This window comes from Astatotilapia calliptera, chromosome 7 (genome assembly GCF_900246225.1).
Source record: "Astatotilapia calliptera chromosome 7, fAstCal1.2, whole genome shotgun sequence".
Lineage (NCBI taxonomy): Eukaryota > Metazoa > Chordata > Actinopteri > Cichliformes > Cichlidae > Astatotilapia > Astatotilapia calliptera.
The window spans coordinates 23,123,475-23,140,388 of NC_039308.1; the positions used below are offsets into that span (position 1 = coordinate 23,123,475).

The 16,914-nt window shown below is 40.8% G+C and overlaps 3 protein-coding genes across 5 annotated transcripts; 1 reads left to right on the forward strand and 2 right to left on the reverse strand.

Annotated features, from left to right (window-relative positions):
* Positions 1–5,285: 5,285 nt before the first annotated feature.
* Positions 5,286–6,441, forward strand: LOC113027356 (uncharacterized; the record flags this gene model as incomplete). Its single annotated transcript, XM_026176974.1, has 1 exon — positions 5,286–6,441. A coding segment is annotated over one exon (729 nt), but the record flags the coding sequence as incomplete, so codon positions are not given.
* A 748-nt stretch (positions 6,442–7,189) lies between these two features.
* rnf185 (ring finger protein 185) lies at positions 7,190–11,177 on the reverse strand. 3 transcript variants are annotated; one of them, XM_026173886.1, is made up of 7 exons: positions 11,057–11,177; positions 10,552–10,820; positions 8,954–8,972; positions 8,718–8,830; positions 8,574–8,628; positions 7,432–7,549; positions 7,190–7,351 (listed from the first exon to the last, which is right to left on the reverse strand). In XM_026173886.1, exons 2-7 carry the CDS (start codon positions 10,713–10,715, stop codon positions 7,251–7,253), a joined length of 570 nt encoding a protein of 189 aa, XP_026029671.1. In that variant the 5' UTR covers positions 10,716–10,820; positions 11,057–11,177; the 3' UTR covers positions 7,190–7,250. The 3 variants fall into 3 exon arrangements, with proteins under 3 accessions (XP_026029671.1, XP_026029673.1, XP_026029672.1); XM_026173888.1 differs by having other exon boundaries at positions 7,190–7,348; positions 11,057–11,174; XM_026173887.1 differs by lacking the exon at positions 11,057–11,177 and having other exon boundaries at positions 10,552–11,050.
* A 1,017-nt stretch (positions 11,178–12,194) lies between these two features.
* LOC113027311 (chemokine-like receptor 1) lies at positions 12,195–14,815 on the reverse strand. The gene is made up of 3 exons (XM_026176927.1): positions 14,724–14,815; positions 13,737–13,867; positions 12,195–13,624 (listed from the first exon to the last, which is right to left on the reverse strand). The coding sequence occupies exon 3, from the start codon at positions 13,614–13,616 to the stop codon at positions 12,612–12,614; it is 1,005 nt and encodes a 334-aa protein (XP_026032712.1). The 5' UTR covers positions 13,617–13,624; positions 13,737–13,867; positions 14,724–14,815; the 3' UTR covers positions 12,195–12,611.
* Between the last annotated feature and the right edge of the window lie 2,099 nt (positions 14,816–16,914).

Consider the following 16,914-nt stretch of genomic DNA (forward strand, 5'->3'; position numbering starts at 1 on the left):
TTTCAGTAGGAGTAAACATGAACCAACAAGCAGCTGCGACGCTGTAAGCCGAGCTCCCCGTTAAAGAGAAGCTACAGACTGGACCACTTACCTTCTTGTGATAGCAACACTGAGTGATGAACTCGGGAGCGGAGAGCCTCCTAGTGAGGAAAGCCAGAGGACTGAGACACTTGTTCGCCACGGTGCTCGCCATGTTGATCCAATGTCGCAGTTAAGAAAGCTCGCAGCTCAAGAGAATGGAACTACACGTCACTGACAGGAGGAGGAGCTACAATAATCACATCTGCGCATGTCTGGTTTATGCAATTTACAAAAAACGCTCTTTTGATAATACAATACAATTAGACTTTCATTTGTTTATTTTTTTTTCTCTTTGTATTTTAATTGATCAAATTATCTCTCTTTACGAGTCTTTATCAAGCATTTAGTAGAGGTGGGTAGATTAAGCCAAATATGGAGTGCCACAGGATTCATACTTTAGTTTATTTCTGTCCTCTAAGGTTCATCAAAAAAGAAACATGCCTGTGCAATCGCTGCTCCACTCATGCAGTCACTTTGACATTAACTAATTATAAAAATAAAGTGTTATTGGTCGTCTTGGCTGTTAGGTTTGCTAACTGATTAACAATAGACTATATTCAGACATTCAAATAATATATTCAGCCCACTGAATTGTGTTAAATACTTTATTTTATTGGAAATGAAAAACTACACCTCAGACATGAATTCTGAAAAATTCCTGAGCCCTTTTGTGTTGACTGTTAGGTCCATTTTATTTATAGCCTAAGAAGCATTTAAATGGCAGGCGTTGACCCAAAATAGGAGACAGTCACGTTAAAAAACAAAAAACAAGTTTCAAAATACACGAAAAAGCTGAAAGGTGGGTTTTGTTCTGTTAACTAATTAATCTGTGAAGTTGAAAGAAAATGACAATGATTTAGTAGGGAGTAAAATGTGTTCAGAATTTGCTAATTGATGATGATTCATGTCATAAATCAAGACACACTGCTCTCCACTACATAAGCTGCATCAGCAATACTGGCCCTGTATTTACTTGGTATCAGATCGATACTGATATTTGCATCGCACTAGTATTTAAAGAAAACCTTTATGTTCTCCAGAGTCAAAAGATTACATTCAACTAATATGTGGGTTTTTCTTCTTGCTGCTGTTCCCTTGAGGGGTTGGCGCAACAGATCTTCCTGCATTTCACCCTATCTCTAGCATCCACCTCTGTCGTACAGCCCTCTGCATGTCTTCCTTCACTACAGCCCTGAATTTCCTCTGTGGTCTTCCTCTTTTGCTCCTGCCTGGCAGCTCCATATTCATAGAGTCCCGATCAAAAATTTAAGTCCACTTGAAAAATGGCAAAAAAAATCATATTGTGCATGGTTGGACCTTAACAAGGTTCCAAGTCAAGCTTCAACGTGCAACAAGAAGAAATGGGAGTGAGACGAAACTTTTTTATTTATTTTTTTTGAGATATTCAGAGCTCTTCTTTGGATGTTTGCTGCCTTTTCTTCTGTTCTCTGTCAGATAGATCTCACACTGCTTCAGTGATGTTGAGGTCTGGGCTCTGGAGAGGCTGAGTGATATCCATGCTTTTACTGCATTGCCAGTTTGTTTGTGTATCACTGTTATGATGAAATATGAAGCTATTTCTAATCAGTAGTTTTTGAGATGTTACTGCTTGGTGGATTAAAATCTGAGGGTACTTTTCAGTGTTCACAGTTTTATCATTTCATTTGACAAGATGCCCAACTGGACTGTCTCCACCGCGACAGAGCCTCCACCGTGTTTGACAGATAGACACTTACTGTTGTACCTCTCTCCTGAACTCCTCCATACATGCTTTCGTTGTATTATTGTAATGTCTTTAACTTTAGGGAGTGAATGAGCCAACTGCAAAACTACAGGCCTTCAGCTTTTGGGAACAACCAACTGCTCACCAACTTTGCTACGACGATACAGTCGTTCGTTCTTTACAATGAATACTTCCCGTACTCTGTCTGTAATCTGTGTTGATTCTTGGATGCTCTTAGTAAACAAGGGTGCTAAAGAGGGGTCCTCCCTTTGGAGTTGGACAATATTGCTCGGGACAACCAGGAGCTCCTCAATCTCTGGTTCAGGGAATGACTCAGCAATTTCTGTCCCCCTCACTTTTTCCTGTCTTCTCTGCATTCTACTTTTCTTTAAATGTGGCCTATTTGGTCCATCAACATCCGGAATTTCACTGACTGAAAAGGGCAACTCACTCAAACCTAGCTCTGACTGAGACACTCTATTACCAGACCTAGTGACGACTAGCAGACCTTCACATGCAACATGCAGATTCTTCTCTTCTCTGTCTTTGCTAATAACTCTCCAAGAATTGGCATGTCCGGGTCCAAGACAATCTGGTACTGTAAGTACGTACTCCTTTTCATTAACTTGAAGGCAAACATTGGCAATAGGATAATCAACATTATCACCATGAACACACCAGACTTTAACAAAATGCGGTGTCGCTAGGGAGACAATCTTGCCTGACAAGTGTGCGGCTACTGCCTGAATCCAAGAGGGCAACACACGGCTTTCCCTCAATGAAAACACAGATGGTGTGCTCCTGATCACTGGAGGGTACGAGAGACTCAGTTTCCTCCTCTAGCAAGTCAAAACACTGTGGTGAAAGACACATGTAAGTCTTACTGACTTGCTGACCTGGGCAATCTGCCTTAAAGTGACCTGCTTGACCACAAGCATGACATACCAATGGGCCTCTCTGCTTTACTTCTCTAGCGTGGCTACTGCTAGTGATTGGAGAACTTTGTTTAGGGCCTTTAGCTCTGGACCCATTCCCACCCCCTGACTTACCCACAAATACAAGGGCTGAACTGGGTTTTCCTACCATGTACCCTTTTTGTGGGCATCCGGCTGCAAGAAAAGCCTCTGCCATCTCTGCAGCTTCTTTTGAAGTGGTGGAGTTGCACTCTTTCACCCAGGTCCTCAGCTCTGGGTTAAGAACTCTGAGAAACTGCTCCATCACTATGACATCTCCTATTTGGTCCTTTGTCTTCTCCTTTGGAAGCATCCACTTTTCATATAGGTCTTTAAAGCGCGTTCGCAGCTCTTTGGGTGTCTCATCGTCCTTCACCGTCATGTCGTGGAATCTGATTCGGTAAGTCTCAGCACTTATTTCAAATTTTTCAAGAACGGCGGTTTTTACTTTACCATAGTCCATCAGTGTCCATAGCAACATATGCCGCACGTGCTTTAACACTAAGAAGTGGAGCCAGATGCAGTGCCCATTCTTCTTGTGGACATCCTGTTGCAATCCTCTCAAAAGTGGTTAAGTAATGTTCAATATCTTCATCCTCACCATAGGGCTGCATCTTCGGGCCTTTCCAACAGCTTACTCTGCCCAGATTGGATGAATGTGGTGCTGCGAAAGATTCAGGGGGGTTTCCTCGCTGTTGAACAGGCTGTTGCACCTTTTGCCGAACTGAGGGTCTCAGTGGCACTCCGGAATCAGCTACTGCACCTTCCCACAGCACCTGATGCTCCCGGCGCTCCGACTGGACCTCCTGCTGCAGTTGGCTGAACTGGTGTTGCATTCTACGCCACCGTTAATCCTGGCGTTGTCTGTCCTGCTCCCATTTTGCCTCACGGTCAGCATGCTGTTGCATCAGGCCTTTCAATAAAGTTGAGAGCTCAGAGAGACTTTGTGCTTTGGTGCTGTGCTCACCCGTAGTTTCTGGCAGGTTGCCATCATCTGGGGCCTCCTCTGGGGGAAAATCTGTTGGCCCTTGAGGTTTCCTTGACTTGGTTGATTTCTGCATTTCTATCACCTATTGGCCTGGAGCCACTGCTGCCACCATTTGTGAAGTAGCGTAACATAAGCAGCATGGAAAGTGATAGGAAGACAGCCTCTGCAGACTGTTCAAGTTTCTTTTAAGTGTTCTTTATTTTCTGGCGTAGCCTTTCAACAATTGTTTCACAAAAACATAAGAACCTTTCAGTCTTCTTCTTTTTCCTTTTACGTATTATTGGCGGTTGGCAAACAACTGCATGGTGCATTACCGCCACCACTGGTATGGAGTAGAGATGGCACGATACCACTTTTTTATGTCCGATACCGATATCATAAATTTGGATATCTGCCGATACCGATATGAATCCGATAGTGTTTTTTAATCAACAAAACTGTTTTTTAAATATCTTGCTGCATTTTGTATAAGTTCATACTCAAGTTTAAAACAACAACTACACTAAAGCTATTCTGTTATACCTGTATGCAAAAAAAAATATTTCATAGTACAGCAATACTGATCAATCTAATAAACTTAAACCTACACCATCCTCCCTATTCTGGTATTTTAAAGAGTACTTAGCATAAATATTAAGCAACCTAACTAATAGGGTTCCAACTCCCAGCAACAACAAAAATAAATAAATAAAAAATAGGGAACCACCCCTCACGCTCCACCTCATGATGCTTAATCGCCGTAATCAACCTTAATTTGATGCAGTGTGAAAAAAAAATGCACAGAAATAAATTATTTTTCAAGAAATATTAAATAGATTCAACATCTTTCTTCAACAAAATTGCAGACTGCACAGATGGTACCTTCACAAAGGAAAAAGTAGTATAGCTTACTAGGGTATATTAGACTTAATAGTTACTATATACAGTAATGGACTTCTATTCATTTTGCATCAAATTAAAACTTTGGCTGTCAGATAATTATTTATTAAAAGCTAGACATTTTAAATGAGAATAAGAAAGAAAAGTATGTCTTTGTGCCCCCTTTTCCCTGTTAATGCCCTATCGGCCCCCCTGGCTAAACTTTGCTAGATCCGCCCCTGCACAGTTACCAGAAATCAGTTCAATACAGTAGGTCTGCATCATTTCAGATAATTTAATTATAAAAAAAATTCTCGACAGATATTAAGGCACGGCTTTGTAGCACGCAGATGGGCTAAACGATGTAAACGCGAGCATTTCACCCACATTTGCAGCTAAGAATAGACCTGCAATGCAAACAGATTTAGGAGCATGTGAATAAAAAGTTTGACAACATTAAGCCCACACAGCCCCCAGTTTTAAACAGAAACACTGTATTACACGTCAATACAATTAAAGGTTTTAGTTGTTGTTTTGACAGATGTTGTATTCAGTTTTTAAATATTTCTAAAATGGACAGCAATGAGCAGTTCATTTCAAAAGACCATTGTTTTACTCTTCTGAATATTTATTATTGCTCATTAAGAAATGATCCTGTGGCTTCTTGCTTCTTACGTTCTGATGTTCTACTTTTCAAGCCGAGGATTGCAAAAGAAGATGGAAGAACATGAGAGACAGGTACCTGAAGGAGGTCCGAATGGAGCTTAAAAGCAAGAAGCAGGGAGAAAACGTTCAAAGCAAATGGAAATACAGACAACTTATGAACTTCATTGCGCCGTTCACTGGGTCAAGAAGTGGACTGCAGGAAATCTCTGCCAACAATGATGAGGACCACGACAACCCTGAAGACTCTAGCAACGTGGATGGAGAAACCGCTTTGTCAGAGGCAATCAAAACACCACAGAGTGCTGTAAAGGTCCCCGCGAGTCTGCCCGACCTCAAACCACAGGTGACATTTGTAACGCAGCTTCCTCCAGCGACTCAGGACACACAGGTGGCTCAGCTGGCTGTTCTGGCCAAGATACAATCACCCCCACAGGTCTCGCCTGTCACTGGCGTTACTGGACAGAAACGGAAACCGGCCCAAGAGCCGCCGTCTGCACCTTCCTCCCAAAGTACGCCCATGCCGACAAAATGGTTGGTCAAAGACAATGTCCCCTCTTTTCCCACTAAGCCGCGGGATGAGGATGAACTGTTCCTGCTGAGCTTTGTTCCCGCTCTGAAGAGACTCGCTCCACAGAAGAGGTGCGAGACGAAAATAAAGATCCAGCAGATTATGTACGAGGCAGAGTTCAACGTTACACATTCAGCGTCTCAAGAAAAGAAGGTGGAGACAGAAACACAGCACTGATTACATTTAAACTTTTAAAAAAATACTTTATTGTATTTCTTTTATATAAACTTCTGCCACAGAATTAGTAAAAGTGGTAGATATTGAAGAAATTTTTTATGTGAAGTAGTTTGTTTCCCCCTGATTAGTGTATTTATTAGGCAATAAAGACTTAGAGGCAATGAGGTCATTAGATTTACACCATAAACAGACAGTTAATCTTTATTTACATAACTTTATCAATAGATTTCAAACATATTTCGAAAAAGCTGTTTCTTAGTCAGTCTTAATTTTTACTCTAATAATTACAGTATTTTACATGTAATTACAATTGCATACAGTAAACTGATGAGAATAAATGCGTAGGTGAACACTGTTTAATGAATGACTCTTTCTGCTTACATGCTTCTTTTTAAATCTAAAATAAAGATTCTTGTATTCTGAAAAAGTGTCCGTTTGAAGTCACCCTCAGCTATTTAGTGGGATTTATGCTCTGATCGGGTAATTTCATTTCGAGCAGTTCCTGGACAGATTTGTTTTTTTTTTAAGGTCACTACCATCTGTAAAGGTCGACACACAGTTCAACAGCTTCAGATTACATTTAAGTAATTTTGTTATGTTGCAAAACTCAGTTAAAATAATCACTGGATCCCCAAAGTATGTCCCAAAGGACATGCTCATTGTTACTGTAGCCAAATAACTTTAACTGCAAAGTGCATCAAGCCAAAAGTCCTGTTTGGCAAACTGTTTTTTCTTGTCTTTTCCCAGCATGCCTTCCATGCAGAATAAAGTTCTGTTTTCTCTTTCTGGCTGTAGACCCATACACTATGTCGCCATCACTAGCAAGACTAAACCACTAATTGTGTGATGAAACTTTGGGGTTTCTGAAAACTTTTTTTGCAACAAATGATCAGCACTGAGGTTGACCTTGTTTCAGTGACCAGACCCAGGAAAAAAAATTAAATAATTCCAAATAATCTGGAGATCTTTAGATTTAGATGGCAACAATAACAACATACACTTCAATAAATTTAAACACTGTACATTTCACTCATCAGTCCCTAAAGAATGTTTGTATAAAACTTTGAACTGCTTTTATAAGTAGGATCATTTTGCTTTTTATTATTTATAGCATGAAAATGACAAAAGTTCAGTTATGTGTCATTTGTTTATGTATAATCACATTTATTGCAAGAGGGGGGGGGGGGGGGGAGAAGTATGAAAGCAGAATCACAGATGTGTCAGATCTCTTGAGTTTTATGCAATTAGCAGCCAAAACATGATCACGAGAGCCACAAAGAGGAAGAGTCGAGACAGAAACTGCTCGTCCGTGTGCTGCGGTGTCCCCGGAGCCGCTGCTTGGGAAATTGTTTTACAGGAGGTTATTTGACATGCTAAATGCTTGGAGCGGTCATAGTGATGTGTGACAAACAAATACCTGGAGGAGGTCTTCCATCATTGATGTTAAAAGCTGTTGCAAAAATACCAAACGGAAAGGCACCGATCCCAAACGACATTTGGAAGCCTCCATCTCCAAAGCCAAATCCCTGAAAACCCTGTAATACGTATCATCAAAAGTTACGAAAGTCTGAGTTGCCTTAATGAGCAGACGTGTCTTTGCAATATCTGAGGTACAGTTTAATGTACAGCAAGTGAGACGTGACGCAACAGCAAGTGCCAAATGATATCATTCTCTGGAGATGCGCTGGCTCTCCACACTTATTATCCAACAGATCCCGGTGGGGAATGTCAGTCTGTTAATGGATACAGCAAACCTACATCACTGTATGCAATGGTTTCATCATGAATTCATAATATTGCTGGGCAGCTTACAGGGCTATAAAACACTACACTATGTCTAAATTCTTTTTTAAAAAGAGCTTAAAATTTGGCATACTTCAGGATGATAATAAAAATATATTAGGGCTCTAGACTAACTTTTTGCCACGGTTGCACTGGTGCACCTAACTTTTTTTCTTAGGCACACCCAAATTTTTCAACTGCATCGCTTAACACTAAAGTTTTACCTGTTTGCTGCTGCCTGCTGCTGAAAGGCAGAGGGGGGGAGAGGGGACACTTGGGCAGTGCATTTATCGCAGCATATGTGTTTCCTGGGTACACTGTGCTTTTTCAGAGTTCAGAGATTGATGGCTCCGTGTCAGAGCACTGGCTATGAATTTCAGACGGATCAGGCCTTAACAAAAAGGTTATCAATCGTTCTTTTGATCTTTTCTGTGTGGTGTGTAAGCATCACTGCAGATGCCTTTGTGTCAAAGTAACTGAGAATAAAACACAGAAAAACATGAAGATTTTCCTGGCCTGGCTTTTTATAGCAGATAACCTTAAAAATATTCTGCAATTTTGCACAATTTTAAAAAGTCTAAACTTCTTCAGTATTGAACAGCAGAAATTAGGCTTTCTTGACAGACAGCAGCCGACAGCGCTGTAAACAACAGTAGACTGGCGGGTAATAATAAGCGAATGAATAATGCAGAAAACAGAGATTTGAGATGGGAAACTGTTCTTGAAGTACACTTTGGTCGCACTCTAGAGCCCTGTATACTGATCTATAGTACTTACCCCACGGTTTTCTGGCTCGGGCCTTTGTCCTTGTGGTCGTGGGGGTGTTTTTTCTCTGTAAAACATAACCAGAATTACCCAAAATGACTCCAAATCACTAATATTTAATACTATCTAATTATCACAGTCACCAATTTTACCCACCTTGGATCCTGTTGACCTGTACTTCCGCGCCCATATATGGGGATTACTTTATCTCGGCTGATACCAGCTTTGCATACTGGACACACTTGTCTGTTGGGTCGAGTCTCCAGCCACTACAAAATTTAAAAAAAAAAAAAAAAAAAAAAAGTGAAGAAGCTAATCGCTTCCTTTATCTGTAACGATGTGCTGCTTCTGGTGGAGTGCAAAAACAAGAGGAAACAACGGTTTCAGCTTACCTGATGCAAACAAGGCCAGCTAATCAGGAGGAGATGCAAATGAAGATGGGAGAAGCTTGATTAGTTAGATATTAAATGTCCTTGAGCACCTATGAGTCACAAAGCAGGAACTTAAATTTGAAAATTTAACTTAATTTTGCCCAGAAGGGGTGTACTACAAAGCATGTTCTACAGGGTCAGGCTTTCTTTGCTTTAGGCCGGGATTATGCTTTCTGTGTCTGTAAGTCTGCTGGGGTTTGCTTGGATCCTAGTAATGTAAAGTTCATCTTGCATGCTTGGGTATTTTTTGTGAACACAAAAGACTCATCCAGTGAGAATTTACACCCCAGTGCACCAACTACACAGGCATTCCAGGTGGCTTCAAAGTAGTATAACAGGAACGACTACTCAACCAGCAGGTCTCCAGCTGTCTGTGTACACAACAGGTACACTGTGTATACTACAGGAATAAAGATATATCAAACATAATAAAACTGCAGAAAGGACCGCTGGAGCTGCAAAAGTGTCAGATGACAGAGTTGTTGTGAATTCACAAGTTGATTTATTTCTTTTAGCACTCCTGGAGCTGCTGCTTATTTGTGACAGGACAGCTGCACATTGCTTTCAGAGCCCTTGGTGTTGTCAGGTCAGGTCAGTGTCACAAAGCCTCATGAAGAAGATCTGGTAATCACTCAGTTTGTGGCCTAATCAAAGGGAAGTATATTTGACTGATTTAATATTCTCTGTGATAAAGAGCTTACAAATAAAATGTCCTTCTGACTGTTCTTGTTTTTCAGGAGTTCACCATGCATATTTGATTTTGCACAGATTTCATAACAACGGCCAACCCTGGCTCAACCGTCCCAATATTCGTGGGAGTGCACGAGCTTGTGAACCCCCAGGGCTCGGTTTGTGCCTCCTCCCCGTCTCATATCAGAGAGAAACTTCACACACTGTAAAGCCACTTAATAGCCCACAAATACACTGATGAATTTTCTAAAACAGGCTTGGCAACTAATCAGAACTAAGAATCAAAGCACGTTTCACCAACTGAATGCATGATGCATGGTTTGCTTCATTTGACAGTGTTAGTAAGGTGAAGGACCACAATTAGGGCAAATGTGATACTTATTTAAAGCAAAACTCTGAATATAACCTGTTATGAACCAGGTTGTGTGTTCAGCGTAAGTTACCAAAGTGATCGAGCCACATCTGAGACACTTCACTTTATAGCACACCCCTTGGCTATTCTGTGTGGACCGAGGTTGGCCTGTATTACATTCGCAGAGGCTCAGAAGTGGAGGTGAACTCAAACCATCCCTGTTTACATGTTGGATGTCACACTGCACATCTGAAATTTTGTAGGACCTGCCTCACAATTTACTAATAAACAGGCAACATTAACTACTACTATTAACTTCTACCAAAACTTAGCATTTCCGTTCAGTGTTTGCCAAGTATGATGTGATAAGTTATGCATGCTTGGAAACGATCTCGTCATGTCTGCCAGTTACAAACCGATATTGGTCTTTAGGAGCTATGCTGATGTGTCCCCGACTCACCTGTGGCTCACAATTAAAAATATAAACATGTGTCACAGACAGCAGCACGCTTCTTACCAGAAGAGGTGTCCACATAAACTAATCACGGCGTCCTTGGCGGTGTCCAGGCATATGTTACATTCAAAGGTGCTGTCCTGGTTGCCACTGTCAGCGGCAGCCGAGCTACTAGATCCGGGACTTGCGTTTTCAACGCCCGGAGTCGGAGGAGCAGCGTTGGCCATTTGTCACACAGCTTAAATCCTCTAAACAAGTAGCTGGGGTGACTACAATGGCATCCGGGGTCTCAATACATACACATAAAGAGGTCCAGTGGCCAGGAAGTGGGGCTAACGAGAGGAGAAAGGAGTGAAAACAAACAAAAATACCCTGCTGGAAGAAACGTCCATGTCGAACATTTACGCTAACGTTAGCAAACAAGGAAAACTAAGCACAAAACGACAGTTTCACAGAGATTAACCAACAGCTGAGCGACAGATGTTAAACGGTGTCACTCAGAAAATGATTGGATGGTGAGTGACACTCATAATTTGTTGTGAGGAGTCTAGAAAATAGCCTTACAGACCTTTGCATCACACTTTCAGCAACGCCACTTAACCGGTAGTAGATCCCTGGAGGGGGCGTGGCTAAGACTGAATCCGTGGGATTTTGTGGCCCTCAGTTGGGCCTTTCAGGTGAACCTGACAAAAGGTTCCACCACTTTTAAGCAGAGCTTTAAAGATGAAGGACATTTTGTGAAAGTTTGGTCTCATTTAACTGTGAAGAAGAGGTCAGAGGTCTAAAGTAACGTGATATTTAAAATCCCCATATATCATTTGCTGCATGCCTATGTTGTCAATCAACATACAATGGCAGTAAAAAAAAAACAGCAAATAGCTCCATATGGCATTATTATCACTTTGACCTTCAAATCAGTCTATAGACCTTGAAGGAGAAGTCAGAGTTCAAATGTGACCTGATATTTAAAATCTTCATGCAGTACTCTCTATATACACCACACATGTAAGAATCATAGTTTGTAAGTTAAAAGGCATTTTATCAATTTTTGACCAATAAATCATTTGCTTGACCTTGAAGACCCTAGTGGATGAAAGTCAAATTTTAATGGATAGTTAACATGACCTCACTCTGGACCCCTACAAAGTTTGATCAGAATAATTAAAAAAAATTCGAGCTCTTGAATGAACTGAATGACACGCACGCACACAACCGCTACCAAAGACATAACCTTCTTGGCAGAGGTAAAAACTATCTACAAAGAAAAATAATCTGCAGGAACTTCAAAATCAGGTGATAGTTTGATTTTTACTGGAAAAATGAATACAGGTACACTTAATATTTATTAATTAAAAGTACAAATATAAGTAATACAGTAATTTAGAGTAGACTTCCTTGACTGTACTTTGAAATGTAAGTCTAAGTAGCTTGGAAAGAAAAGCGTCTGGACTAATCACACGAGCTAAGGTGTGAAAATGGGTGCAGGTCGGGTGTAAGTTTGAAATGTAAGAACTTTGACAGAAGAAAGTGACAATAAAATACTACTATTTGTCAAGTTCCCTTTAAGGGAGACTGAGTGTGTATCTTTTTTTCAGTATTTTATTACATTCATTAGTGAGTCCACAGTTTTTGGCACTCATATTAATATTTACATGCATCACTTTGCTCCTCACAGTTCATCCATCTTCCCATTTTCTTGTGCTTATCCATTTCAGGCCTGAAGCCTTTCCAAGCTGCCAGGGAGCAAGAGGCGCAGGTACACCCAGGCCAGGTCACCCATCTATCGCAGAGCTAACAATGCAGTACAATAAGTAAACTTAAAATATAAAATTCAAAGGAAACATGACAATAATCAATAAGACAAGACAGTCATTCACACACACAAAAATACCTGAGCAAAGATATGCTTTGTTTAACCTGAATGGATTAAGAATTAATAGCAATTTCCCAGATTTCTGCTTGTCTGAATAACCGATTGTGATCACTTTGTCTTGAAATGTGATATTGTGCAAAAATCTATTAAAGTTACCATAATAACCTGTTAGTTCAACATTCAATATTATCAGTGTCATTGAGAACGGTAATCATATTTATGCACTATGATGTACTCCTTAGTAAAAACTCTAATTTAGGCCAGTTTCCATTGTTTTGGACCTTGAGTGATTGAGACCACCTGTACGAATATCCTCTGCCAGAGCATCCTCAATCCTTGATGATAAAGACCGCCTTAGGGTTTTCTTAAAGTCATTGCCGATGAACACATAGAGAACTGGAGATAGGAAGCTGTTTGCTGCAGCCAAGGTGGCCCCAACTTTTAGTCCAGTTTTAATGACCTCCAGGTTGTGTTTCTTAAAGTCTATCTCCAGCAGGACAAAGGTGTGGTAGGGGACCCAGCAGGCGAAGAAAGACAAAATGAGCGCAGCCATGATTTTGTACGGCTTTGTTGACTTGTGGGTCAGACTTCTGAGCTTTATGGCAAGCACAGAGCAACAGAAGACAATCATTAGGATAGGAATCAGGAACCCACAAATGAAACGGGTCAGTACCACCGCTTTATGTCTGACCCCATAGTCCGTGTGGCACTGAATGACCGAGCCGTGGACCGTGGTTTTCCTGTACATAAGTGAGGGCACTGTTAAGAATGCAGAAAGAACCCACATGAGGATGACGGCTCCAAAGGCTTTTCCTACTTTGCGGTGGTTGTGCGACCACACAGGAAATAAGACCATGATACAGCGGTCAGTGCTGATGAGAACCAACAGGAACACACTGCTGTGCATGTTGAGAAACAGGGCAGATGAGGCGAGCTTGCACAAGCCTTCTCCAAAGGGCCAGTGTGAAGTTATCATGTACACAACTTCGAAAGGCAACAAGGCACAGAACAAAAAGTTTGAAATGGCCAGGCTGATGTACCAGATGGTGATGACTGTGGTTTTCATTTTCCATCCACAAATCCAAATCACCAGGGAATTTCCTGCAAGCCCCAAAACGCATATGATGATGTTGACTGCCACCAGAGCATAAGTTGAAGAGGACGAGGCGCTATATAAATTTAGGGTTCCTTCAGTGGTGAGGTTGCTATCGATGTCTGCGGTGTAGTTATCATAATCAAAATACTCCACGTCCATGATTGTTCCTGAAATATATGGAACCACGACTTTTAAAAATACAAACATTTACACATATAAGCTTTAAAATTATAGGTTATAAATAACACAAAGTTTTTTTATAGAGAAAAAGATACTTACATAGGGATTTTATGTCTCGTGTGAAAATAGAGAGTTTAAAGTTGCTTGTGCCGTTGGGTGGACTTTCTCACTTCTGTTTCTTGGGAAGTAGTACTCAGTAAGTACTGACGTAGGTATTTTGCAACAGGAAACTAGAAGAGAAAGGGAAAAAACTGCTGTAATATCCAAAAAGAGATATCCTCCAAAACTTAGGCAAAAAATATCACATTTCTTGACCAGGATTGTGCCTACAGATCATTTTAGTGGAATGGAAGTTATTGTGTAAAACTGTAATCTGTGGTTGAGCTCGCATTAGACCTCATAAGAAATAATTAAACTGGTTTACTGCAGATGGGAGACATACAATACCACAAATATTACACATGGCATCTAAAAAAATTGAATTCCCACATTGTAAAAACCAGTTTACACAACATTATTAGGTAGAATCAGTTATGGCTCAATTAGCTCACGTGTACAGGACATTCTGAGTTCTGTGCTAATGTTCCTTTTGCAGTTCCCCAAAATCAAATACCAAGCTGTTATGCAACAAACCAAGTGGGGAAAAAAGATTAATAAACAACTTTCATTTCAGGAATCACAAGACAAGGAAGCAGTAAATAAATCTCACTCACGACACATTTTAGATTATTATTGGTACATTTATACAGCTCCTCTCTGTTTCTTATTAGTAAAGCTCAAGGGTGTGGCTTTAACCTAGCAGCAAAAATACACAAGCCTGTGACAAAGTGGCTAGGACAGAATTCATTTGCCATTTGTCACTTGCATATATTGTTATTTTGTGTTCTGTTATCCTGTATAGTCTATCATAATGCTTTAATGTAAACACAACACATGTAACCTTGGCTCTACATACTATCCTGGGTCTGTTTGTGGTAGCATTGGTTATATTCATTTCATCTGTGCAAATGTACTTAAAGCTAAATGTCACTTCATCATTAATTGATTTGGATCTTTCATTTGTTTATGTAGTTTGGTTATACTTACCATTGTGTGTTCCTTTGAGCAGGTCCTATGTGTAAAACAGGTATGTGGGAAGGGCCGCCCCAGTACTTCCTGATCATGTCAATTGGGTGTAACCAAATGAAGGGGTGTTTCTTTTGTGTAAAATTGTTTATTTCATTTAAAATAACCTCATGAGTCAGATTACGTGAAGAGATTGACTTTTCAAACTGTTTCGTTGGGTGAATGAGTTTGTTAAGTGGAAAAATGATTTTATTCCTGTTTCTTTGTCTAGACTGTGTTATTTAGTCTACCCTGTTTCCCAATTGTAGAGGTTAATGAGATCCAGGTGTGAGTGGAATTCTATATAAAGCAGGAGAGCTTTTGACTGACAGGTACACAGGAGGGTGATGTGGGGTGAACTGAGTGGTGGAAGGGAACTTACATTTGGACAAGTGGTTGATAAGTTAAGTCATGGTGAAGGGAAAGTGGTGGTTTTTCGTTTTTGAGAAGTACTGGTCTCAACAAGAGGATCTGAGGATTCAGGAGTGACGGACGGTTAACAGCCAGGAGATGGCAGTAATGCAACAGTTTTGGATGCAAGCTGCCGTTAAACTTGACTGAAGAAGAAGAAGACTGACAGGTTCAATGATTAATGATGTGTTTAATGACATAGAGGGTGGGGTGTTCACTTTTTGCTGATGATGGAGGAGAGGGAGGAATGTTGGTTTTATTGTAAAGAAGTTACAGGAAGCGGTTGGTAAAGTGGAAGAATGGTCGTGGGGATTCAGGTTTTCAGTTGTTAAGACTAAGACAATGTTTTTTACAAGGAAGAGGGTTAATGAGGAAATTAAGCTGAAGTTGTATGGCATAGGGTTAGAAAGAGTGAGGAAATTTAAGTTTCTGGGGTTGTGGTTTGATGAGAGGTTAACTTGGGGTGCACACGTTCAGGAATTGGTGGATAGGTGTAAAAAAGTTTTGAACATTTTGAGGTGTTTGGGAAGGATTGGGGAGCAGATAGGGAGTCCCTGAGGGCTATATACACTGGATTGGTGAGGTCAACGTTAGATTATGGTTGTGTGGCATATAATTCGGCAGCAGACACTTCTCTTAGAAAGCTAGATTTGATTCAGTATCAGGTGTTGAGGAGGAAGTAAAGAGTATTATTAAGCTAGAAATCAGGGGAAGATGGCAGAAACAGTGGGACGAAGACAGGAGGGGAAGGTGGTTATATAAAATTCAAAGGGGGGTGGGAGTGAGGCGATCCACAAGAAGGAGTAGGCGAGAGGAGGCGGTGGTGTCAAGACTGAGATTTGGGCATACGGGTTTGAATTCCACACTGTTCTTGATAGGGAAGCATGCCTCAGGGAAATGTGATTATTGTTGAGCGGATGAAACTTTGGAGCATGTTATTTTGCAGTGTCGGAAATATATGGTAGAGAGGAGACGGTTGGTCCGAAATCTCAGTAGCATTGATATGAACCTTGATCTTGTAGGGTTACTACAGAAGGAGTCGGGGGATAAATGTTATCAGGCATTGTTTCAGTTTTTGAGAGAAGGAAAGTTGTTTGGGAGGATATGAAGTGTTTTGTTTTTGTTTTTTTGTTTTTTGTTTGTTTTTTTTTTTTAGCGTGATTTCTGTCCATACTCCATACTAGAGATGGACCGATCCGATATTACGTATCGGTATTGGTCCGATACTGACCTAAATTACTGGATCGGATATCGGAGAAAAATAAAAAATGTAATCCGATCCATTAAATATCACGAAAGCACCTCACAAAACTTGCAACACACCGTAACTCACCTCAGGTTAGCACGTCGGAGCAGTATGCATCACGTGATAGAGCGGCTGTGGCATGCGGGACCTGTCGGTGGTCTGGATAGCATGTGGAGCTTCGCTAGCAACCCGGCATTTCATCTCCGACAAAGTTATCCCCGAGAGAAGTAAAGCAAGTGTGTAAGTCCATCTCTGAATGTTTGTAAAGCATTCCTGCGTTAAGCTTAACAAGCGACTGCCTCTTCTTGCTGCTACTTCAATCATGAAACTGCTTAACGATCAGCTGATCGGCTTTTCTGTCGAGTCCGTGTCTCTAGTTTGTTTTTGGTCCACTTTGCACCAGAAAGAGGAAACCAGCGGCTGAACAACAGCAGAACGTTTAAGCTTGATAAGCTGTTGTTAGAATTTATTTAATATTACTTTCTACTCCAGGATCTTTTTCTACGTAGCTGACGG

Coding starts and splice junctions, on each gene's coding strand:
- rnf185 (XM_026173886.1), bottom strand. CDS start 10,715: ATGGCCAACGCTGCTCCTCCGACTCCGGGCGTTGAAAACGCAAGTCCC. Junction 7,550..8,573: donor CCGAGCCAGAAAACCGTGGG/GTAAGTACTATA, acceptor TACGTATTACAG/GGTTTTCAGGGATTTGGCTT. Junction 7,352..7,431: donor TGATGGAAGACCTCCTCCAG/GTATTTGTTTGT, acceptor CAATTTCCCAAG/CAGCGGCTCCGGGGACACCG.
- LOC113027311 (XM_026176927.1), bottom strand. CDS start 13,616: ATGGACGTGGAGTATTTTGATTATGATAACTACACCGCAGACATCGAT.